At 37.0% G+C, this 25,246-nt stretch overlaps 1 protein-coding gene across 7 annotated transcripts in view; it reads right to left on the reverse strand.

Moving 5' to 3' along the window:
* The window catches only part of arhgap27l (Rho GTPase activating protein 27, like), a 32,260-nt gene that overhangs the window by 2,725 nt on the left and 4,289 nt on the right, over positions 1–25,246 (reverse strand). Inside the window, exons 3-16 of one of the 7 annotated variants that reach the window (XM_077212134.1) lie at positions 20,092–20,989; positions 8,325–8,774; positions 7,501–7,713; positions 6,916–6,996; positions 6,677–6,793; positions 6,230–6,316; positions 5,819–5,881; positions 5,340–5,404; positions 2,117–2,204; positions 1,503–1,604; positions 983–1,081; positions 775–862; positions 558–683; positions 259–357 (exon numbers count right to left, since the gene is read on the reverse strand). In XM_077212134.1, coding sequence (XP_077068249.1) covers positions 259–357; positions 558–683; positions 775–862; positions 983–1,081; positions 1,503–1,604; positions 2,117–2,204; positions 5,340–5,404; positions 5,819–5,881; positions 6,230–6,316; positions 6,677–6,793; positions 6,916–6,996; positions 7,501–7,713; positions 8,325–8,774; positions 20,092–20,940 — 2,527 coding nt within the window. In that variant the 5' untranslated portion in view covers positions 20,941–20,989. Of the gene's footprint in view, positions 1–258; positions 358–557; positions 684–774; positions 863–982; positions 1,082–1,502; positions 1,605–2,116; positions 2,205–5,339; positions 5,408–5,818; positions 5,882–6,229; positions 6,317–6,676; positions 6,794–6,915; positions 6,997–7,500; positions 7,714–8,324; positions 8,775–13,820; positions 14,260–20,091; positions 20,990–25,246 lie in introns of those variants that run through there. The other 6 variants (XM_077212133.1, XM_077212138.1, XM_077212137.1 and 3 more) reach the window with 6 other exon arrangements.

Below are 25,246 nucleotides of genomic sequence, written 5' to 3' on the forward strand. Positions count from 1 at the left end.
CCTCTGCTTAAAATGCTCAAGGAACAATTTTGATTGGCTGTCAAAGCTTTTATCGTTTATCAGAAGGAAATAAAAAGTTCTGAAAGTGATTCCAATGATTGTTCCTCTGTGCTGTTAGAGTTATAGTAGAGGTGTGGACTCTATTCTTTTACATTTAGAACTATTTTGAAAAAGATTTCTTTATTGTTATATTTAACGTCCTTGGTGTGAACAGGCCTTAACTCAAACTCATTATCAAATGCCAAAATGATTGCTTACCCCTTTTCTCGATAGATCTGATACATTTTTCCATAAACTTGGGCACGGTTGCGTTTTCCCGATGACAGAGGGTATCTAGGTGGCAGCCAAACACATTCTCTAAACAAAGGAACAAATTGAAAGTTAAAATCATTTACTGTATCAGAACAGGAAGTGAATATAAGATAAGAACCAGTCCATTACAGTCAATTTCTCATTGATATCTGCTTGAATTCTTTGAAACGGGTTCTTCTATATATGTATGGACTAAACAGTGTCACTGATTAAATTCATGTTGAAAGGCAAAAGTTGAATCTAACCTTTGATGTAGCCCTTCTCTTTGACTGACTGTAAGGTGGGACGCCTCTGGAGGAACTTGCGGAGCTTGGTACGGACACGGCCCTGTTCTGTGTCTACTATGCTACTTGTTGAACTCAGTCGTGTTGCTATAAGAAAAATGTGTACAAATTCAAAGATGCTTTATTAGGTCATTGATAACAGTTAAGTATGTGATGTGCATCTGATTCAGTTTCTCACATTCAGTCTTCTTCTCTTTATCTGAAAGCAATGGAGGTTTTTCTGGGATCTCTTCCACTTCATCCTCTGAGTAATGGCCATGGTCATGCTGTAAAAGATCACAACATATTTTCAACATTGTTTTAAGCAAATGTGAGGGGGGTGAAAAATCTGGACAACTTCAGATTTTGTGTTATACTGTATGTGGCCAGCATGGCGCAGCACTCACCAGCAGTCTGATAGTGTCCAAAATGATCTTGCACCAGTCATGTATGATGCTGTCGGTGTCATACTGTATCAGATACTCAGAGCCGTGACGTGTCTTGAGCTGCTCAGTGACATGAAAAGTATTACAGGCTTTAATATTCAAAATATTGACTGTTTCTGCCTACAAGAAAATCTCTTAAGGGCAAAAGTCAACCATTATTGCCAGCAATCAATATAAAAGCTATGAATTAACATATTTGTGCATGAGATAACATACTTCTAGGCTTTAACACACTCTAAACTGCAACACATGTTCATAATAGTCCAAGAGTTATAGCAGCATTTGTGTTTTATTGCCCAAACAAAGGTCACAGTCACACTGGCCTATGACTAAACCAATGACAATGGAACAGATTTGAATTCAGAGAAACTATTCAGGAAAATTCAGTCTTAATTCTAGGAAAAGCAATGTAATAAATTTCACAGGATGTAAGTCCTTTGTTTATTTATTTTCAGAGACTGTACAGAGTCACAGTGATTACCTCTAAAACATTCTTCTTGCTTGACTTTTCTTTAGATGCCCATGATAATGTTGCTCCTTTCAGTTCCACAGTGTACTCTGGGACAATCTGATTGGACTTGGTCTGCAGAAGATAAACCAATGGCAAAAGGTTTATATGAAAGTGAAGCTTTCTTTAGTAAACTTAATTAAAGATTATATTTAAATTTATTATTAAAGGAATAGTTCCCCCAAAAATGAAAGTTACATCATTTTCTCACCCTCAAGTTGTTCCAAACCTGAATGAATTTCTTTCTTCTGTTGAACACAAAAAGATTTTTGAAGAATGTTGGTAACCAAACCAACGCCCATTGACTTCCATTTTTTTTTTCTACTATGGAAGTCAATGGCTACCGTCAACTGTCTGTTAACCAATATTCTCCAAAATATCTTCTTTTCTGTTCTGCAGAAGAAAGAAACTTATACAGATTTGGTACAATGTGAGGGTAAAAAACCATTTTTGGTTGAACTATCCCTTTAAATGATCATCTTTTAAAAGATTTAAAGATGATGGCAAAGGTAATCTAAATGTAAAAACATAGGATAAAAATGAGCATGTAGAATTACATATAATCTCAAATATAAATATAAACTTACAGACATCCCAGCAGGTGTAAATTTAGGGTCTTTGTGGAAAGTGAGTACGCCATCATGGAGAACCGTCCAAGACTGCGCCCAATTCTTCCTGCACAGACATTTCAACATTTTAGAGCAGAGAGACTTGCTGAAAAAACACATTAACTGGGCCCTGGCGATCTACCTACCTGCAGAGTTCAGATTCAACCCTGATCCAACACACCTGTCTGTAAAACTGTAGTGCTCCAGGGCCCAGTTGTTCAAAAAGTTTGGAAATCCCATGTTTTGCTATTGAGAATCAGGTAATCCTTCTTACTTTTGTGCCGGATTTTCAAAGCAAAATTGGATTGGATCACCCTGATACAGATACACACTTTTTCAGATTACCAAATCTGGATTACCAGTGCTCTACTACAGAGCCCCTAACGGACATGGTGATGGAAAAAATATGAGATGGGGGGGCATATGTCAATGCTTTGACTGGTTCATCTGTTATGATTGTACCAATGTAGATTACAAATAGTGATTAAATAAACACTAAATTAAATATCATATTTTTGTTTAATATTTACAGCTGTTTATGGCACCATAATCTCTTAACTTTACTGTTGTAGGCTTCTGAAAGGGTTAATAGGTTGCCTAATGTCTACTTCTAATTAAATAAATACTACACTTGACCAGTATTAAAGTTTTATTACATATTTGTTCCTGAAATCCACCCTTCTGCTGGGATCAGTATAATCCTGATTTTATTGGATCAAAAGTTATCCAATCTTACTAAAAAGTTTTGATCCAGATCACAGGGAGTAAAGTGAAGAAAATTCTTCTGACTGAACTTTTTTCAGGCCAAGACACATTCCTTTAACTTTATTTAAATAGTCGAGACCAATAGCGTTTTAAGGGGAGATATTTTAAACAGCTTTAATATTGCCAGTTTGCGTATTTTAAAAGCTATTTTAATCTATGAAAAATAATTACTTAGCTTGACAAATAATTAACCATCTACATAACTTTTCAGTGCATGTTTTTATTTATCTTATAAGACCAAACATGCTAAACTATATATAGCCTATAGTTTGTTCCATGGCAAATGGTTCTGGCTGAGGGCAAAGTGAAGTTTCATAACTTTATATATTTAGGCCATTTAACTTTAGTCAGCTCTCTAATAGGCTACAAACTTAATGTTTGACTGAATTGTTTGCTTTATTTCTCATTGTATAGCTTCTTATAGCTACCTATTAAGCTACTTATACTTTTATACTGGATATTATTGATAATTAAAACTGACATTTAACAAAAAGAGACAGGGTTGTGTAATGTTATATTCTAAAATATATAAAATATTATTTATATATATTTTACAATGCATTCTCTTCACTGTATAGGCCTATGTACATGTATAATAAAATAAAACGATACAACCCTGTCTCTGTTTGATAAATGTCAGTTTTAATGATCACTATTGTTTCATATTTTTAAAATGAAAACAAAATAGCAGCAGGGTTGTGTTTTATATTTCGTGTTGTTATAAATATATGCAGTGAAGATAATCAATGTGCGTTGCGTGAACCACATTTGTGTGGCCAATATGTTTATGATAATATGTTCATTTATAAATGAAAAGAGGCGTTTTATATATATTTCGTTTTATTGTTGATGAAAAGAGGCAGAGTTGTATTTTATACCATATTTCGTTTTATTGTTGCCTAAAATATACAAAGACATAACCGGAGTAGCCAGAGCGCGCTGAGTGACGCGATCAAGAACGCTGCTGCGCTGTTCCATTTGCAGAATAACCGGACTCGCGTCCTCTCGTCCTCGGGAGTTCGTTCTCCTGAGTCGAACTTGGCAAGTCTGAACTACCAAGGACGCAAGTCCGAAGTTTGCGTACTTGGTATTGAGAAACGGCCAATATTGACCCGCGTTCTGTTTTCTATCATGCGCAGTGCACGTTTGCGATGACGTAATGCACGCAAACGCAGGGTTCGATAGAATCAAGTTGAGTGTGAAAAGAGACCAACGCTGCGGGGGGCGCCCGAATTCGCTCGAATTCGGACAGCAGCAAACTAGCTGTAGCCTGACATGCACTTCTCCAAAACTAAGATTAATTGAGTGAACACGGAGCAGTTTTTCCGTTAGCGGGAATTGAAATCCCGGAGTGGATCATAAGCGAAGTGATTACAGAATGCTTAGAGTGGAGAGAGGAACTTGCTTTTGCTCCAATCCAGGCTTTATCACATCCCCCTCAGCAGGGTTAACACCTCGTCTTTCCTTAATTTAAGACCTATTCAAACTAAAATTAAGACATTTATCACACTATTTGAGAAACGAAAGCCTATTTACGGCCTTAAAATTATGAAAAGTGATTTTAAGGCATGGACAGACGGGAACCCTGCAATTGACGGAAATCCGTCATAGACTCGCTGCAATTAACGGAAATCCGTCGTAGCGACGGAGAACTTTAATCCCTGAGATCAAAACCAGGATTGGATTTTGTGATCTAATCTGATTTCAGAATCCTTTTTCTCTTTTGAACAACCCATTTTCAAGATTTGATCCAATCTGATAGCCGAAATCCGATCCGATTACTTTCAAACAACTGAGCCCTGAAGATCTGAATTAGCTGGTTCAGTTGTGTTTGATCAGGGTTGGAGCTGAATTTTGCAGGACGGTAGATCTCCAGGAACAGGATTTCTCACCCCTGCCGTAAGATAAAACACTAAAACTAAGGGTATGTTTACACGACAACAATGTACTAAAAACGGAAGTTATTCCTTTGTGTTTTTCGTGTACAGACGACAACGTTGTCAAAACGATCCCCGTTCACACGGATCCATGAAAACGACTAAAAACGCTGTATTATGCATGCCCGGCCAGTAGTTGGCGATGTCACTTTGTAAAGAAACATTATGCGCCTATAGACTGAACGCGTAATACACATGCACATGACTTCACCATTTTCACAGATTCACGTTTTTGTAGTTTACATGGAGACAATAACAGTATCGTTACAAAAACTCGCACTTTGAAACCAGTTTTAAAAAGTTTGCGTTTTCAGGCCCCCAAAACACAGTTGCCGTTGTAAATGAACTAAAAGGTTTTCCATTTTTAGTTGAAAACGGTGTCGTGTAAACGGCCCCTGAACAGATGACTGATTTACATGCTTTTTTTCCCCATCAATACTTAGGTTAAGTATGACTATACTGTTTAACCACAGTCAAAAGCTGTTAATTCAAGGCCACACCTTAGCCTCTTTCCATTCTCAGCGACTTTGGTCTTGTTGAGAATCCCAGCCTTCTCCAGCGATGACTGCTGAACACAAAAGACAAGGGGTTGTTTGTCAGATTCAAAACTAATAAATCAAACCAAGGACGAACAAAAAGGTCTTTTTGAACATTAAAAATAAACCATGTGTTCATTATATAATGACAAGAGAAGTAAACAAGAACTACATTTCAAATTTTGTTTGATGTGAGTGCAACAGTTGTTAAAAAAAGTGTGTTGGTTCAGGTCTGTCCGTAGAATGTTTAATGAGTAATGATAGAATAACATGCCACAAAACAACATTATCTACAGCTGCTGATGAATGACAAACATTTAAAAGCCAAGCAAGACCATCAGAGAACAAGCAGTGATGTTAGTTTTTGTCTAATGCATGACATGTTAGTTTTGGACCCCAGTGCAGACAACTTAAAAGGCCTAATAAACAAGCTCAGGACGCACATGATGAGAATGTGAATCTGTGCTTTGACTGGACAGGTTTCTCCGCCGTCTTAACTTTTTATCCTTGAGAAAGGAAACAAAATTATTGGTTCTCACAAATCTTTTTTTTTTTCATACTATACTGAATATTTTTTTATGAAACAACGTATCTATATTTAAATCAAGAATGGTGATAACTAAATCCGCACATCAGAAAATTGTTTACTTAAAAACAGCTTTTTTTAACTGGTCAAAATCAGTTTAAGATCTTGTATGCAAATGCATTCAGTTAGAGGAACATAACATGAATTAGAGCAAAATTATAATAAAATAAGAATGAGACTGTTACACATGAATGAGTTTTGGGGAACTAAATGACATGAGTTAAAAGCTCCAATGAGAGTTGGAAATAACAGAGGTCACGTTACATACGTAATGCTGTGATTCTGGTGAATTCCCTGAGCTGGATGCATCACTGGCGTTGTCAGAGGCGATCCGCCTGTGTGAGGGGGAAAATTTCTGATGGAGGAAATGAAGAGAAAGAAAAATAAATGAATGAATATTAGGTGGTGGAAAGAGGTGCGGATCGAGTACCAGATGTTTCCTTCCTTCCTGTTGTGGGCCCTGTGATGTCAGCTGCAGAAAATAGCTGAGAATGAAATGTCTCACATGAGAGAGAACAGACTTTGCATTGAGGGCATCCCTCACACAATTTGATGAAACATTTTGGCTTATTTGTAGCTGTATCTGTCTGACCTCTCTAAGGGTTTATAAGTCAGATAAATGTTAACTATTTAAAAAGCAAAGGATAAAAAGAGTCAAAGAATTGTGCATATCTCGAAAAGATCCAGGTAGAGAGTATCCTGATCTGACACTCACCAGGTCTTCCTGAGACATGTTGAACGGGGCCATTGTTAATCTCCAGTTGTTCAAAACAGGTTGAGCATCTTGGTCTATTCCGTTTCCATTCATTGGCCGACCGGACGGGACTGAAGCCTTCACAAAGAGTCAATAAAGGTATTATGAGTATATACAAAGTTCAGGGTGAGACATGCATTTGTAAAGAATATAAAAATCACAAATACAGAATGACAAATGAAACAAAATCATGCACAGACCTCTGGAAGGGTCCACTGACATTTAGATCCCCCTTTTAAGTAGTAAAACATCTTCCCTTTGTCATCCTTTGACTGGATCCACTGCAATTGGGAGACAAAAATATTAGTCAGTCGTTTTGTGAAACACATTTCTTTTCTTTTTATAACGTACATATTTTTAAAGAAGACTTGACCTGGCCACAAAATGGTTTGAGCTTATTTGATGTGGTGATATAGGTCAGCTACAGAAATCTCTGACAAATCTTTCACAAAGTTCGACACATTCCGATTATTGTCCCATGATTGTCTACCAAATTAGGGCAGAAAATGTGAAGAAAAAGAAATTCTGTTTGGAGCTGGTTTGATACATTTGCAATATGTCCTCACTATGTTGCCATGTGCAGTTGCAGTATCATGAAGGCACCAAAAGGAGGCACTAATACACACAAAACATTAGTCATCATTCTGCTGTTTTTTTTTTTACGGTGACAAGCATTAAAACGACAAAGAAAATATATACATTAAATATAGATTTTCACAGTCTGTTCAGCGGTGTTAGTGTATGATCATTGTAGTAATACAATAATTCTGATAAGCCCTCATCACCTGTTCATGAGTGAGTTCATTTGTCCAGACATTTTTTCCATCGGCCCCTACAGAGTGAGTCCAGCCCTGATGGACATCTTTACGTGTGTCCATAACAGCCCTAGGGATGACGGCATGCTTGATTTGGTGCAAATGAAAATCTTTAGGAAGTTGAAGTGATATAAGGGAATCTTCACGCTGATTCGCTGGGTAGTCCTCTTCTGGAAGAGGTGGCTGAGAATGCAAAGAATGAATAAAAGATGAAAAGATGATAGATGATAGATGATAGATGATAGATAGATAGATAGATAGATAGATAGATAGATAGATAGATAGATAGATAGATAGATAGATAGATAGATAGATAGATAGATAGCTTTAAAAATATGATACTTTAATTGTTAATTAATACTACTTTAATTTAATAATATTTTAAATAGTAATTTATTCCTGAAGCAAAGCTGAATTTTTAGCATCATTACTCCAGTCTTCAGTCATATGATCCTTCAGAAATGCTTCTAATATGCTGATTTGAAACATTTATGTATTCACCAGAAAAATGTATTATTATCAATCTTGAAAACAGTTGTGCTGCTTAACATGTTTGTGTAAACCGGGATACATTTGATCAGGATTCTTTGATGAATATAAAGTTCAAAAGAACAGCATCTATTCGAAATAGAAATATTTTGTAACATTATAAATGTCTTAACTACCGGTTTTAATATCATTTTATTTTAATACATCCTTGCTGAATACAAGATTCATTTCTTTCTTTTTTTTAAAAAAACCCCATCAAATGGTATATTGTAGATGGAAAGAAATAGAGACAGGCAGAATCTTACCGGTTCATCCACGTCCGTGGAGGACAGATGTGGCGATGGCTCCGGGGCAGTCCAAGAGGTTTGCTTCGAAGCGTGATTGTAATAATAATGGCTCCCAGTGGCCTCATCCAAAAGCTTCTCCCAGTCAGAGCCCAGCGAGTGAGCTGAGGATGGGGAGGACACAGGCATGGAGGAGGTCACAGACTCCATACCAGCTCCTGGGTTAGGGCTACGGGGATCAGACCAACTGCTCTCTCCAGTGGAAGGCTGGTAGTAGTACTCCTTACCGCTCTCGTGGTCAGTATGGACCTGCCATTCAGCCGAGCTGGGCGAGCAGGCGGAGTCTGGGCCGGGACTGAGGGCGATGCCGGGTGAGGAGCAGGTGGAGGCAGAGGAGTTTGAAGACTGAGGAACGGTCTTCTTCAGGTCAGTAACGTTTGCATACACTGCAGTGGTGGGGTCATTCTCAGTCTGGGGGGAGAGAGGACATGTTTTAGGTATGATGGCTGCTTTTACAAGACTAAATCTCATCTAAAGATGAAAAAATATGTAAGGGATAATTTAGAGCGAGGCGGTTGTTATAGCGAATACAACAGCGAATAAAAAGTTTACAGGTAAACTTTTATACAATTGAAACCACATCCCATGGAACACATCACTAACATGACATCATGTTAAAGTGAGGAGTGTATCCAGGGCCTAAAATTAACACTTGCCAAGCACCAAATATGAGTAAAAATTGATTCTGGTGAGTATACTGTATGAAACATTGTGAATCATCAGTTGGTCGGTAACATTTTTATGAATTCTAACTATCCAATGTGGTGAGATCATGAACGACGCTTGGGACAGTTGACAGGTCAGTGCTGCATTGTCACGGAAGTTAAAGCCTAGTCAATTTAAATATTTAAGTGCAAGAAGACGCAAAAGGGAGCTCAATTCATTACTCACGCCCTGTGTGGAAAGTTTTGTGTGTGCACACATCCGAAGCACGCCCAGAAAGCTGCGTCTCGGCAGCAGGCAAATAATGAGCTCTCATTCAGGTCGTATTGTGCCTCAACAGACAAATTCACACACAAAAAAATCGCAAGTCCTTGTAAACTTAGTCAGTTATGTCTTAAGTGAACATAAACAGTTGAGAAAGACAATGCATGTGTAACAGTATATTGGATCCTTGCATTAGGCTGCCTTTGCATCCTATCAGAATTATCGTGAATACGAGTTTCGAAGTTAAAAATTGGAAATTGAACGCCCAAGTTGTATTTACTGGGAAGTTCGGGGATAATTTTGATACCCAAGTTCACGAGTTGGGCGTGCCCTAAACTTTAAATATGGTGGAGGGACGACCGATTGCTGCTGTGACTGGTATTCTTTAGTGTTTTTTATCCACAACAGCTACAATCGCCTTGTCTTGTAATTAAAGTAATGCATACATATATGAATAATCATATGAACCATATAAAATAGCCTGTATTTAACCAAAATTCCAGAATCGTCAGCAAGCTGTCTAGATAGAGTGGTGAATGTTTATATTGTTGTCAATGAATGGGATGCTAAATATAATTTTGGCTTTAATAAGGTTTCCCCCCCCAAAAAAGCAAAGCATGAACCTGGTCTCGACCATGATTCCTGTTCTTTCCGACAACAAAGCGTCGAGCTCGTATTCACAACTTCAGAAGCGGGAATGAGTAAATTTCTAATAGCACATGAAGGCAGCATTAGTCTTAATGTCTGTTTTTAAAGTTAATCAAACAACAAAAGACAAAGAAAACAATCACTCACTGGTCCTGACTGAATAACTGTTTCACCTTCAATGATTAAACAATGTTTATTCAAACAGCGAATACTACTCCAGTGTCATTTTAAATTTGATTATTCAAAAAATCTACCTGAAAACTACTGTTACTTGTCTTAAATAATAATGTTTTTAATTTATTTTTAGTTTAGTTTTAGCTGTGGTATTGAAATTGGAATAGAGAATTGTGATTTTTCACTGGTATCTAAACTGGTTTCACTGGTCATGACTGCTTTTTTTTTGCAAAATCGGTTTCATGACCAGTAAAAAATATGGCCACTGGCAGGTGTGGCAAAAAAAAATGTTTTAGGCCCTGAGTGTATCTATCTATATCCCATGCAAGAACTTCCATTATTCATCTCAATAGATCTATCAATAGAAACGTGATGAAAACAAAGAGCTATGGGGAGAAAATCCTGCTGAACCACTCCCTCGATTCAGTAAAGACACAAAGAAGTTTATGTGGAATCAAATATCTCGCCAGCTTTCATCTTTAGGCCTTCAATTTTTCTCCTGTTATGGAGAGCTTCAATCAAACAGAACACATCTCTGCACTTAAATGGAAAGATTGACCAAAAAATGTAATATTATTCAGCTCATCTTGCTTAAAACATTTAGAGTTATATAATAATATAGACTAGACTTGTATGGACAATTTAAAGTATGTATACTTGTGTAGCATCTGGACCAATCAGACACACCCAAATTATTATTATTATATTTAATGAATAATGATGAATAATGAAGGAATAATGAGGAATAATGAACAATAACACATTGGCAGAACCTGGTGTCCTGTTACAGGACACATTAAGACTGATAAGACTTTTTACGACCCCAAAAGGAATTTGCAGAGAGTTGTGACTCTCACTTATAAATAATAAACCCTTTTAATCCTATATATTCTATAAATAACCACTTGAGAAATGTACAAACATGCATCTAATTTCCCCATCTCATGATTTTCCTTTTATGTGGTTTGGCCTATGTATTCATTTTCTCTTTTAAACTCTTTTGGATTAATGTTTCAGACTTGCCTACTATGGTTAACCAAAACCATATAGTGATATGTTTAGTCTCTATAAACTCCAATCTTCAGAGGGTGTGACAACATCACGCTTTAAAAATCACTGATCACAAGATCACACCTCTTAGCCGCTTAGTTCCTTTCTGAGATTCTAATGTGAAGATGATGCTGAACTAGAAGTTTTCTAAGGACCCCCAAGCTTGTGGCAGGCTGCGGCCTTGTCTTTCCATTCACCAAAGATCCTCTGACTCACACTGGTTCTCTCTCATCAAGACCACGTCAGCAAAGATCAACATGAGCCTCAACAAATTGCATCAGGACAGTTTAATTCAAATGGGCGAGACATGGAAGTATCAAACTTAGTCTCATTATTTGATACATTAAGTATCCTTAACCCTTTTAAAGAAGGGTGTGTTAGAACTAAACTGATGGTTTGCTCAAGGCTGTTGATCTGCTGAATTTCAAACAATGCTATAACTTCTTGCTTTCCTGTATTCTGCTTCAGCTCTCTTTCCCTTGGTAAACTGTATGCATGCATGTGTGTGTATGTTAGAGTTTAAGTGTTTAGTCTAGTTAATAAAGTCTTGTTCATATGACACGTAAAGTTGTCTGTGTTTCAAGCATAGCATAATTGCCTAAGTCATATTTCAATGTCTGTATGCTAGGCAATTATGCTATGAGGCTAACTGGAGTCCCTAATCATGCAGATTTTGACCACTTGCTCTTAGTAGTACTGTAAAGTAAGAAAGACATTTCCCATACCCCGGATATGTACATTTTTTTGAATTAATAAACAATTAACTCTGAACAAACAGGTTAATTGATCACAACATTAAGTTAATTATATATACTGATCCAAATATTCATAATTGATTATTAATATTTCTTTAGAGCTAATTTGCTACACTTGAGAGTCGTAATCATGATTTGTATGGAAAAAAAAACAGCCTGGAAATTCTGCTATTGCCAACTCCTAAAACTCCAACTTCAAAAGATGGCATCATATGCATTTAAAATATCATGAGGGGTGAGGATATATGACATAATTGACATAGTTTGAGTTAAAAGTATCATAGCATGGCTGCAACCTTTTGACCCGCACACCTGTGAAACCTCACTTGAATCCACCATGTGAGGTCTGAAAAACATCAACTACAGGCCTTCTTAATGAAAGCCTGTGTTTGTTTAGTCCAAGTGAAAGTTTCTCTGGAAACCATGTCCTTTCAAAATTTGAATGCATCCACATAATGTGTTTTCCAAAGCACAGCACACTCTCTGGGGAAGGGAAGCCAGTATCAAAACAGAACAACGGGCAGAGGTTTCCACTGCACCATGGACATTTGAGAAGAGCTTGATACACACATAATGGTGGAGTGTGGACAACGGCCAATATAACTGCCAGATACTTATTAATCAAATTAATCAACTCTTGTCTCTGTGTGACACTTAGAAGAAATCTTTATAATGCAGTAAACAGAGCAGCTTGAATTCACACACACACACACACAGACACAGACACAGACACAGACACAGACACAGACACACACACACACACACACACACACACACACACACACACACACACACACACACGTAGTGTTTCCATGTTTTATGGGGACTTTCCATAGACATAATGATTTTTATACTGTACAAACTGTATATTCTATTCCCTTACACTAACCCTACCCCTAAACCTACCCATCACAGAAAACTTTCTGCATTTTTACATTTTCAAAAAACATCACTTAGTATGATTTATAAGCTGTTTTCCTCATGGGGACCAAAAAATGTCCCCACACGAACAAGGATTTCAGATATTGAACTTTGTCCCCATAAGGTAGGGTTTACCAGGCCACACACACACACACACACACACACACACACACACACACACACACACACACACACACACACACACACACACACACACACACACACACACACACACACACACACTCACACTCACACTCACACACAGTAAATAGACAGCACTTTAAATCACATTTTAGCTCTATCATGTTCACTTAAAGTCATGCAGTGTGACTGAGTACAATAATTCATGTATTAATCACTTAATTAGCATAGTCATTAAATTGCATGTTAAGTTATTATATAAGAATTCGAAAAAAATAATTGTTTAAAATAATATTACATGCACGTTAAACTGTAGTACACAGCTCTCACTGCTTAAAATTTCATACCAACTGCTAAAATAAAGCTGTTAAAAAACAAATGCAAGAACAAGCTATGAAAACCCATTATTTCTGATTATATTCTCATAGTATTAAAATAAACAGTAAAAATCAATCTGCAAAAATCTTATCAAGTGCAAGTAATGGATTTGCATTATCTAAAATTCAAATTCTGGTGTTCCATGCAGGCTATATATTGTCATCCAAAATCTCTTTTATGATTTGAAAACAGGAATGACCCAATAACAATTACAATTTATTTATGGGTTCAGTTCAAGGCATCAAAAGTAAATAATCTGACCATGTGTCACCTCGTCTCCAGCAGTAACAAACTTTGAGTAGAATATCTTTATCGGGTAAACAACAGCTTCTTTTAATTAACAATAGTAGTCTCACAAGCACTGACGAGATCAGTGTGTTCCCCATATCCTGCATATCTGACACAGCAATCCCACAAAAACCCAGTTTCAGCTTCACAAAGCTACCTTGTGTTTACCGCTTACCTTACGAAACCTCAGAAAGGTCTGCAGTCTGGGCATAAATGTACGGCATGCCTTACGGATAACCTCTTTCACTTCCATCCGAACGGTTATCAAAATAAAATTCCTCTCAGAAAAAAAGGCAGAAAGCATATCAAAACTCAATCCATTTCATTCCAGTAGGGTCCTGTCACCATTGGTGCTCGGGCTACTGTGTTCAGACCACATATGAAAGGAGCGAGAGTTTAAAACACCACAAAATCTGGAAATGCTTTTCCGCCGAACTACAACTCAGCTCAGTACATTATCAGCAGGTATACAGCGAGTACAGATTCACAGAAATTGCAAATTAACATCAGGCTTTAGGGGAAGGACACATCAGATTATTTAACAGGAAAGCTAGCGGGGATCTCCTGAGGGTGCAACACGCATGTTTGAGTGCACATACAAACACAGAAAGCTCAAATGGGAACACAAACTAACTGCTGTGGGTGGAGGGACTATCATTTCCTCTTGAGGTGGAGTAATGCTAATTAAAATAAACAAACAATCATATAGGCTCAGTAAACATCCTGTGATCTGTCAAAAGGTTACATGGACAACAATCAACCGTTTGAAGTAAAACCAAAGCTATGAATGCAGATATTTGTAATTTTATGTTTTAACGTTTCAAGTACGCTTTAGTGTATGCAAAGCCCCATCATTCCAATAGGGGAAGTAGTGCTTGCGAACTGAAATCACAAATTTAGTCTCTACCATTACTTCCTCTTTCCTGTTGAACAAGCCATGTGCAAAAAACTGGGTTAGATAGACTTCTGGTGTAATCAAATCAAGCGGTTAGAGATTACAGGCTGTGTTTTGTCATTCAAATAAAACCTCAAAAGCCTGATTTCACTTTAAAAATGGCCCTATGTATTTCAAGATCTGTATCAGAATTGCAATCAGGATCAAGTTAACAAACAGTGAGAACAGGCCAGATTTAACTCAACTCACTATTACTACTGTTCATATTTTAGGGATGTTTCCAAAACTCTAACTCAAGATTAAACATGTAACTCGTATTTAAAATTGTTTGGTTTAAGAAGAGGTGGTATAACTTATCTATGCAAATAATTTTGGGATAAAATTGTCCAAAATATAACAAATCGTCCAAAACATATCTACACTGAATGAGGGATCTGAGCAATATCCTTGATAATGTGGTGGGATGTTTTGCACAGGCAAACAATGTAAAAGTAAAAATAATTGTACTGGTAGTTTTATTCAAAGAAGAACAGTCTACCAGCATTGGTGTCAAGGAAACTGAAACTGTTTGTTTGTTTGTTTGTTTGTTTTTGTGCCATCTCGTTTTGTGCATCTCTTCACACTGACACACACAGCCAAATAAAGCGTTGAAGGGTTCAAGGGAGAAAAAAGTCCACATTAATTGCATTACCATCGTGTTGTTGACATTCATGTTTTAGAGGGGAATAAAACTAATAAAAAAATAATCAAAATCCCTCAGGTTACAGGTAAACATATTTCATTTATATAACCCATGAACTACTGTCAACATACAGTACACTGTTGAAAATCACTGTTCACTAAGTGGGATGTTTGGTTAATCATTAATGTTGCCTAAAGTCTCAAAATAGTTTTATGACGTGACATTCCAGTGTAATTTGACCCCATTCTTGATCATTCAGTTATCAAGCAGTTCTTCCTTTTGCAACAAACAATAACAGAAACCAGGAATCAAACCAAGTCCTAATCTTTTAAACTGCTGATCACTTAGGTCTCACTAAAAGCATACCTAAATTAATATATCTATCTGAATAAAAGTAATGGAATTCATGCCAAACCAGATGACACAACTATTAGTCACAAAATAAATCATGTGGACTCTGATTCATTGGGTCAAATACATTTCTGAGTGGTGACTCCCTGTGAAAGTTTAAACGCAGGTAAATAACAATTATCTAAAGTTGAGGACACAGAGCTAAACTTAATAACATTTGCATACATCTGAGAATTGTTGGCTTGGTCACATTGTAATTGCAATCATATCCAAAAGAGGCAGCAACTTCTGAGTAGACCCCAAAACAAGGGCTTTAAATAAACAATCTGCACAAATAGTATAAATCCATGAAATCCTGATTTACAGCTAATCACTGAACAGTTCAGAGAGCAAGTAGCCTTATCTGCTCATAATAGCTCCACTCCAGCGAAAAGGCAAAAAAGACGGTCTACAATGAGTTTGTGTGTGTAAGTGTGACAGATAAAAAGAACTGACCGAGCAGAGGGAAAAGACACAATAATTCTCAAAGAAAAAATATAAAAAAGAAAACAGAAGATAGAGAAAATTAGTTTTTTAGTAGGCCACTTCAGAACATGCACACCACAACAAGCTCCTCTTTAATGCTGGCTGTTTTTATGCCCTTTTATGCCCAGTTACACTAATAACTGGGGTCTACAAAAGCTCTCAAGTTTTTTTGCAAACATTTTACATAAATACTACAGCTTTCTAATATCAATATTACGTAGCCTACAGGTTTAAACCAAACGAATAATTTTAACCTGGAAATAGACCGTTTTAGTATTAACATTAATCAATGATGAATAGTGATAATTGATTATCCTATGATTCCTATCTGATGAAAAGAAAAACATATACACTGACACAGCATGGTAATCATTTAACAGCAATATCCGCGTTCATGGTAAAACAAGGCGTGTACCCAAAGTCCACTTTTTATTTTTTACTGTAAAATTCCAATTGAAATAAAAAAGGTATTAAAGGCATAGGCTGTATAGAAAAATATGTACTATGAAAAGCACAACACAAACAAAAACTGACAATACTATCCCATACACTGCAAGCAAGGCAGTGGTGTCTCGCGAACGCTCGTAATGACTTACAATAAACGAAGCCGTCTAAAATCGCGCGAATCAGTTAAGTTCTTATAGTATTAGGTATAATAATAGCCTACATTTGATTTCCACCGATGAATCTCCCTTGTTTCTCCGACTCCTAGCAGAGAGTCAAGTCCTCCTCCCTGGAGCCAGTGGCGCCCGTGCAGGTAAACTACCACACAGCAACTTTAAGGGAGCATGGAGTCGACCCACCTTCGTTTTTTAACTCTTTCTCTACCACACTTATGCAGAAACGAATAATAGCCTACTTGCGTTGTAAAACGAAAGTGTTGTAGGCTATCCTTTACGTTTATTATTATTTAGCTCTTCGCAGTATACCGGCCATCTGTCACGCTGAGGGTCAGAGGAGAGGACACGGTTTGCTGGGTATTCACACTTCACAGTGCCTGTGGTGTGGGTTAAGGGTGGGAGCTGTCTTTAACTTGTTTGGGTTTTAAGCAGTAAAATGAGATTTGGAGGCCTTCAGGAAGAACTCCTCCTTTGTTTTGTAAACGTGCTGGTGGCTGAGAGGCATTTGCAGGAATGGACCAGCTGTCATCCGTTCTCATTGTTGTTGCCATAGAAAAATAATAGATTGCCTAGCCTACACATTAGCTAAAACCAGTAAAAGTGAGCCTATAGTGATTACAAATGTATTTGTATTCCTCAGTACCTGATTTGAGCTCATGGACATTCTTAAAATATGGTGACAACCATGTAGCCTACCTTGACTTTGCTGACAAAATATAATAAACCTTTTTTCTTTTTTTCTTAAAGAGACGTTTTAAGTCTTTAGACAAACTATATGCACCTTATTTTTCTGGTATTTGTAATAGTAACCTGTCTGGCTTTCTGTGTTAAGTTATTTACAAAACAGCTCATTATGCTGTTTGATATTGCAAACTATTTCTTTCCATATTATTTCAATGTATGTATTAATTAAAAACATGCTGGTTTGTAGCACAAACAGTTTTACAGTTTACTTTGATATATTATTCTCGTTGTTTTCCTATAGCAGCTAATAATTCAAAAGTCTTGCACATTAACAGAAAACACCTTATTTCCGCATTGAAAAATAAGGTGGATAGAAGCATGAAGTCATCTGAGGACCTTCAGAACCGAAGCTTCACACAGTACTGGTTTTGTGTGAAACATTTGTCATGTACACTGATGTAGACAGACTAACAATGGCTTTGAAACCTGATACAGGTGCACTGAGAGCTCCACTCCCAATGTGCCTCTCTCCTTCTTTCCAAACAAATTCCAAGCTTTTCCCAAACAAGAATGGAACCGACACTCACTGTTATTCATCTATTTCTTGTGATATTTAATAAAAGGACAAATAAAAAGATGTGGGGAAAAAGGGCACTTTGTTGGCACTGTCCACTAAAACTCAAATGAGTAAAGTTCAGAGAAACTGAGAACTTTCCCGGGAATTTTGTAAAAATGCTTTGTGGTGAAACTGAAATGAATATGAACATTTTATATTAAATATATATACTTAGAAAGTTATTTCTTTAAAAAGTAAGCCAAAAGCCTCTCTCTCTCTCTCTCTCTCTCTCTCTCTCTCTCTCTCTCTCTCTCTCTCTCTCTCTCTCTCTCTCTCTCTCTCTCTCTCTCTCTCTCTCTCTCTCTCTCTCTCTCAGACAATGAGCACATAAACCTTTCTCTTTCATACTCAGTCTTTATCTCTCTCTCCCTCCCTTGCTTTTTGCCAAATTTCAGTGATCTTCAGGATCATTTACTGTTTTTGAAACGGAGAAGCTGAAAGCATCTGTGCTAACAATAGTAACCTTGCAGCTACAACACCAAGCCTGACTCAGATCCCAAGATCTGTGTTAACATGTTTCAGGAGATGAACATGTTCCCTTTAAAATGTGCATGCAAAAAGATAGATTTTACTTTTTTACTGTACTGTCAAAGCTGTATTCTTAAACAAACACAATTAGGAATATTGTCTCATTATATTTCAGGCATGAAAAGATGCCTCACTACATAAAATAAAACCTAACCCTGTTGTGACATGCCCTGTAGCTCTTATTAACTGAACTCAAAACTTTAAAATTTGTTCACGCACATAAAAAAAGGGATGGGCGCCCTTACAACCTGTAAAGAGACACGAGAAAGTGCATTACATAGTGAATGTGAACAGAAAAAGTGGGGGGAAAATTAATTTGTAAAGTTTTCTTTGGATACAGTACAGTTTGTCAGTTTACAGGGTCTAGACTATCATTGAATATTGTTATGCACACAGCACATATGATGCATGATGGCATAAGTTTTTATTGGATGAGAGTGTCAATAGATTGTCTTTCAAATGCTAAAGCTTTACCTCACTATATCCTTCCCTCGCTATAGGAAAGGCTGTATTATCCTGTTCTGACGTCATGTAGGAAGGCCTAATTGTGAAGCGGCTCTCCTTTATTTCCCATTGTTTTCTGTGCCTTATTTCATCTGGCTCCAAAACAGCTGAGTAACTACTTCTTTAGTGGACAAAATGTCTCATTGATGGTGACTTGATCGCATCAAGATCATGGCTGTCTAAATGTTCTGTATGATGTTGGGTAATGCTGAAACTGTACTGTACACTTAATGTTAGCGTCCTTGAGCTTGGAAAAGGTGATATATAAATTAAATATTATTATTATCATTAGGCTATTATTATTATTATTAATAGTGAAACTCGATTCTTAACGGAAAAAACAAGTACTACACTTTATGCAGCATGCCAACATCGCCTCCCAGTGGCCCACTTGATATCATCCCCAAACATTTCTTTTGATACACACTTTTTTTCCTCATAAGGATTTATGCCATGTCAAAAATACACAGTTTAAAGGTCAGGGGTCATTATGTAATCAAATACAAGACTTATTTTGTTCTACAATAGAAACAGATCAAAAATAAAGATACTCCATTCAAGCTAACTTTTCTATTAGAAAGATAAAGAACACAATTTGAAATAACATTATAGTATATGTGAAAAGCAATACTGTCAATGTGCTCAAAAGATTGTTCACATCTTTCCAATCTATCTGTACAGAAATAGGTCAGTGTCGTTTAAGGAACTGTCAAAAGTGAAATTTTGAAAGGGAAACCAATGCCACATGAGGATTTGAAAACATGCATTCTTATTTCTATTTGCTAGCACAATAAAGGCTGTTACCTGCAAGGCATATATGGTCTTCAAACTTAAATACCTTTTCAAATTAATTTAAAATACCACTTATTGAAGTTATATGAATTTGAATTCATTTCAATCCTGCATGCTTAAATATGAATTGTTAATTCTACATTCTGTTTCCTAAATTTAAATTCTGGAAAGGAATAAATACCTAAAAGAAATTATCAATTAAATTCTGAATGGGGCACAACACTTAAAAACAAACAGTTTAAACTGTACCTTTATTGTTGGAGGTGAGCATGAAGAGTTTGGCAATCCATCAGGTGCTTTGTCAGTCAGTGACAACAGGTCTAGATTCAGGTCCGATATGGATTCATAAATATTCTCAGAGTCCGGTGATGGCAGTGGTTCTGAACTGAAACTTTCACTTTCAGGCTCTATTGGGGAATCCAGCTCTGGAGACTTCCTGTGAGGCCTGATCTCATTTAGGTTCTTGATGACAGGGAGCTCCACAGGTTTGGCAGGGGTAGGTCTATGGAGGGGGTCGGCTGGGCTGAAGCTGGGAACTCTAAACTTATCAGGCACTGTTTCAGCTAGAGCAGTGCGAGAGCCGAACAGCAGATTGGAAGCATGACTCATCCTCTTCTTCTGCTGTGAAGAATCTGAGGCAGAAACCGTGTTCAGGGAGAAGAGAGAATCTGAAGGTCTGCCATGTTTGTAAAAAGGGGGCTCATGCAAATCCAAAGGAACACCAAATGTCGACATGCGGTTTTCTGTCTTGTAATTCCCTTTGGAGCGAAGTCTAATTGTCACCTCATCTGCCTTGCGTGTGTCTGTGAGGTCAGGCACCGCAGGCCTCACATCAGGGGCTGGAGGCTCTCTTAAGTCCAGAGGTGAAGGGATGTTGGGTGGAAGCTCTTTTACATAATTAGCAGGGATGTAAAATGGCTTGGCTCGTTCATCTTTGCACACATGCCACCAATGATCGTTTGTTTTGTCCAGGAGGATGTAGCGCTCGTTGGGTTTAATGGACACCATGTGGCCATCCCGGCCCTCATATTCATATTCAAACTCCACCAATACTAGGCCCACACTGTGTAAGGACGTCATCTTACCCGTCTCACCCATTTACCCTTTAAGGGAATCAAGCTGGAATCAAGGCTCAGGAAAGGCCCTCCTGTGGGTAGAAAACAAATGAGAGGATTATAAAAAGCAGTTTGAGCACAAGACAGATTATGGTTTAATTGCTGTTCTCACATTTGAGTCATAAAGTAAAGAGCACCTGCTCTATAAGTGCAAAACAACAGCACTTTGGCTGAACTTTCTACTGGTCCAGCTGTTCAGGAATTGCCCAACAAGCCTGAATGAGATAGATCATACTACTCCTTACCCCATTTTTTTTTTATCTGTAATAGGTAGACATAAAGTGTAGTCACTACAAATTATGCAATGCATTCCGCAGTAAAGGCAAGCACAGTATTTAATTTAATCACACAGTACTACATTCCAAGAGCTCTAGATCATTTTAAGCTGACGGTGGCGTTCTCTAACCTACACCTTTTGTCAACAGCTGATGTTTAACTTAAGAGAATTTAAGGCAGGCAAATGTGAGGTAGTGCTCTGATATGGACCAGTAACTGAGGTTAAATGCCATCGTTCTGATCAATGACCTGAAGCAATCAATCTAGCGTGGCCTCCACAGCCACTCAAGTAAGATTAGGGCACCCCTTTTTGCAATGCTCTTGTATTTTAAATAAACAGGATAAGATTGTAGAAAATTGCTTAATTTAAATGTACTAATAAGGGCTGTATTTCACAAAAGCATCGGCTTAAGTAGATTGTAGAACCATTGCCACAATGCTTTTGAGTAACGCAGCCCAGATCATTAGGATTTCTATGTATATATATACTGTATATATATACACACACATATATATATATATATATATATATATGTATATAGTCAACATTTGAAGTGGATCAGAACCTTTCATCAAAGTTATACATGAATTATGAACAATACCCGTACTTGTCTTTGATTAACTTTTTTGATCCACTTCTTTTTTGATACTAATACAACCCCAAATCAGAAAAAGTTGGGACATTTTGTAAAATACATTAAAATCAATAATCTGTGATTTGTTAATTCTATTTAAACTTTTTTTAACTGACAAAAGTACAAAGAAAAGTTTTCCAATGTTTTCACTGACCAACATAATTGTATTTTGTAAATATGAACAAATTTTGATTTTGATGGCTGCAACACACTTTTCATTGCAAAGTTTTTTTGTTAAGGTTTTGTTTACTGTGTGTGATTTATTCAAAACAAAGCACGTTCATTGCAACGTTTTTTTTGTTTTGTTTTTTGTTAAGGATTCATTTAATGGAAAGCACATTCACTTCTAGTTGTCTTGCTGTTCATTTTAAATAAACGTAGAGCGAGTTGTCCTATAACAGACGAACAGTTATTCAACCTAACGTCTAGCTGCTATCTAAAAAAAAAAAAAAAAAAGTTCGACTATCAGTCGACTACGGCAAAATCTAACGAATCAGATTCGACTATGAAAATCCTTAGTCGAAAACAGCCCTAAAAGAATGTCTTTTATCATCTTCCATACATAATATTGTCACAAGATTCAGGGAATCCAGAGAAATCTCAGTCTGTGTTGGGCAAGGCAGTAGACCTCTGTTGAAAATGCGTGACCTTTGAGCCCTCAGATGGCATTGCACAAGATACCATCATGCTAATCCGTTAAATACAGACACATGTGCTCAGGAGGAATTTGGAAAACCGTTTTCACTGAACACAGTCTTACTCTGCATTAAGAAATGCCACTTGATTCTCTGTTACGCAAGGAGAAAGCTTTACATCAGTTCTATGTGGAGATGCCGGAGAGTTCTCTGGGCCTGAGCTCATCTCAGATGGTCTAGAAGAAAGTGGAAATGTGTGCTGTGGTCAGATGAGTCCATGTTTCAGCTTGTTTTTGGGAGAAAATGGACATCGAGTTCTCAGTCCCAAAGACGAAAGGGACCAACCAGACTTTCACCAGCGACAGGTGCAAAAGCAAACATCTGTGCTGGTATTGAGGTGCATCATTGCCAACGGTATGGGTAACTTGCATTATTGTGAAGGTACCGTTGACATGGAGGCATGTATTTGGATTGTACAGAGACATAAACTCCCATCAAGATGACATCTTTCCAGGGAAGAAAGACAATACCAGGCCTCATTCTGCACATGCTAAAAATGAGTTGTTTCTAGACCCTCTCCACCACAGAAGGGATGTGCCTGCCTGTTTACTGCAGTCCAGATATGTCTCTTATGGAACATGTATGACCCATCATAAAAAGGAGAATCAGACAATGATGACCACAGACTGTTGAGCGGCTGTCTTGTATCAGACAAGATTGGGCAAATATTCCACTAGCAAAACTCCAACAATTAGTATCCTCAACTCCCAAATTATTAAAAAGTTTAATTAAAAGGAAAGGTGAAGTGACACAGTGGTAAACATGTCTCTGTCCCAACTTTTTTGGGGTGTGTTGCAGCCATCAAAATCAAAATTTGTTAATATTTACAAAATACAATTATGTTGGTCAGTGAAAACATTGGAAAACTTTTCTTTGTACTTTTGTCAGTTAAAAAAAGTTTAAATAGAAATAACAAATCACAGATTCTTGATTTTAATGCATTTTACATTTGGGGTTGTATTAGTATCAAAAAAGAAGTGGATCAAAAAAGTTAATCAAAGACAAGTACGGGTATTGTTCATAATTCATGTATAACTATGATGAAAGGTTCTGATCCACTTCAAATGTTGACAATATAATCTCTTAACAGTACTTTACTGAGTAAACAAGATGTCAATCAATATAATTTTATAAATTTTATAAACATATACAAATGTTAATGCATTTTACAAAATGTCCCAACTTTTTCTGATTTGGGGTTGTATCTATCTCTCTATCTATCTATCTATCTATCTATCTATCTCTCTATCTATCTATCTATCTATCTATCTATCTATCTATCTATCTATCTATCTATCTATCTATCTATCTATCTATCTATCAAAATTCATGATTGACTGTTTCATAATTTACGAATTTTGCAACATCGACACTGTTATTGAACTGAATTGAATCAACACTGAACTGACTCAATGTGAATAACTGTTAAGAGATTCACCTTTGACGCAGAAGTGGTTTAATGTTTGCTAAGCATCCTCTATCGCTTGTTAATCTTTTGTATATGTGGTTTGACTACTGCCTGTAAAGGAAAGGAAGTTGACTGTAATACAAAAGACAAATAACAGCATAGTGTCAGTAGTCAAGGTGCTTATTTGGATTCAGCTGCCAGCAAATTATGTAGAAATTCATCTGAGACATTAAAGAACAAAGGAAATGATGTCAGTTGTCATTCTAAGGAACATTGGCTACCTTTACATGCACAACTTTTTGTTTCAATCGGACTGAATTCATTCCGATTGATGAATCCGAACGTAGTGTTTACATGAATGCTAAACGTGATCGGGTTGATGTGTGCTTTTATATGTCACAAGATTAAATTTTTGACATGCGCACATTGCACAAATATATAGAGTTTCCTGCTGTTTGCATATAACTATTCTCCTACATTGGTTCTTTATCAGCAGACTTAATATTTATCCATTTCTGGTCATAATTTGGAGTAAAAGAGCATATGAACCATTGTGCCGTTCTGCTTTCTTTATCACGCAGTAAAAATGCCCCTCCCCACTCCCAAAACCAGTCGTCTGTGGATGAGAATCCGAAAGAAAGACTGGTGGGACGTTGTCCTGCTCCACTTCACAGACGCAGAGGGAAAGGAGGATTTTAGAATGACGGGACACTCATTTATATGTTACTTTATTCAACAGGAAGAACAGTTTGTTCCGAGCGTCTTACGTCATTACGCTATTTCAGCGTGATTGCACATTCGCAGTCCTTTCCAAGTGTTTACATGTTCTCTCGATCGGATTAGAAAAGGAATAAACCACCCCTTTCAATCCGATCGAAATTTCATTTGGATTTGACATTTGACATTTGGAATTTCAGCTCAATTGGATTGGCTTTTCAGTCTGATTGAGAAGTCAATCCGATTAGCCTATTACTAACGCATCATCTGGTTGCATGTAAACATTGCAAGTGATTGATCTAATTGCTAAAGCACTGGAGAGGTAGCCTGGCATGCCAGATCCACATCAAGATGTTAGTATAAATTTTGTTAGTATAAAGTTAGTATAAATTTTATAAAATAAATGTTGCTGCCGCTAGGGTGCGTCTATAGGCTACTGGAGAGGTGATACAGTTTTCCAATTTTAAGGCAAATATTACATTGTCGCACCTTTGTTTGTTTTTTTATAATCTAATGGCCACTGTTTCAATTGATCTTTTTAAAATTTTAGTTTTTGTT

Source organism: Siphateles boraxobius, unplaced genomic scaffold (assembly GCF_051911475.1).
Source record: "Siphateles boraxobius isolate OS27281-9 unplaced genomic scaffold, OSU_SipBor_1 66, whole genome shotgun sequence".
Lineage (NCBI taxonomy): Eukaryota > Metazoa > Chordata > Actinopteri > Cypriniformes > Leuciscidae > Siphateles > Siphateles boraxobius.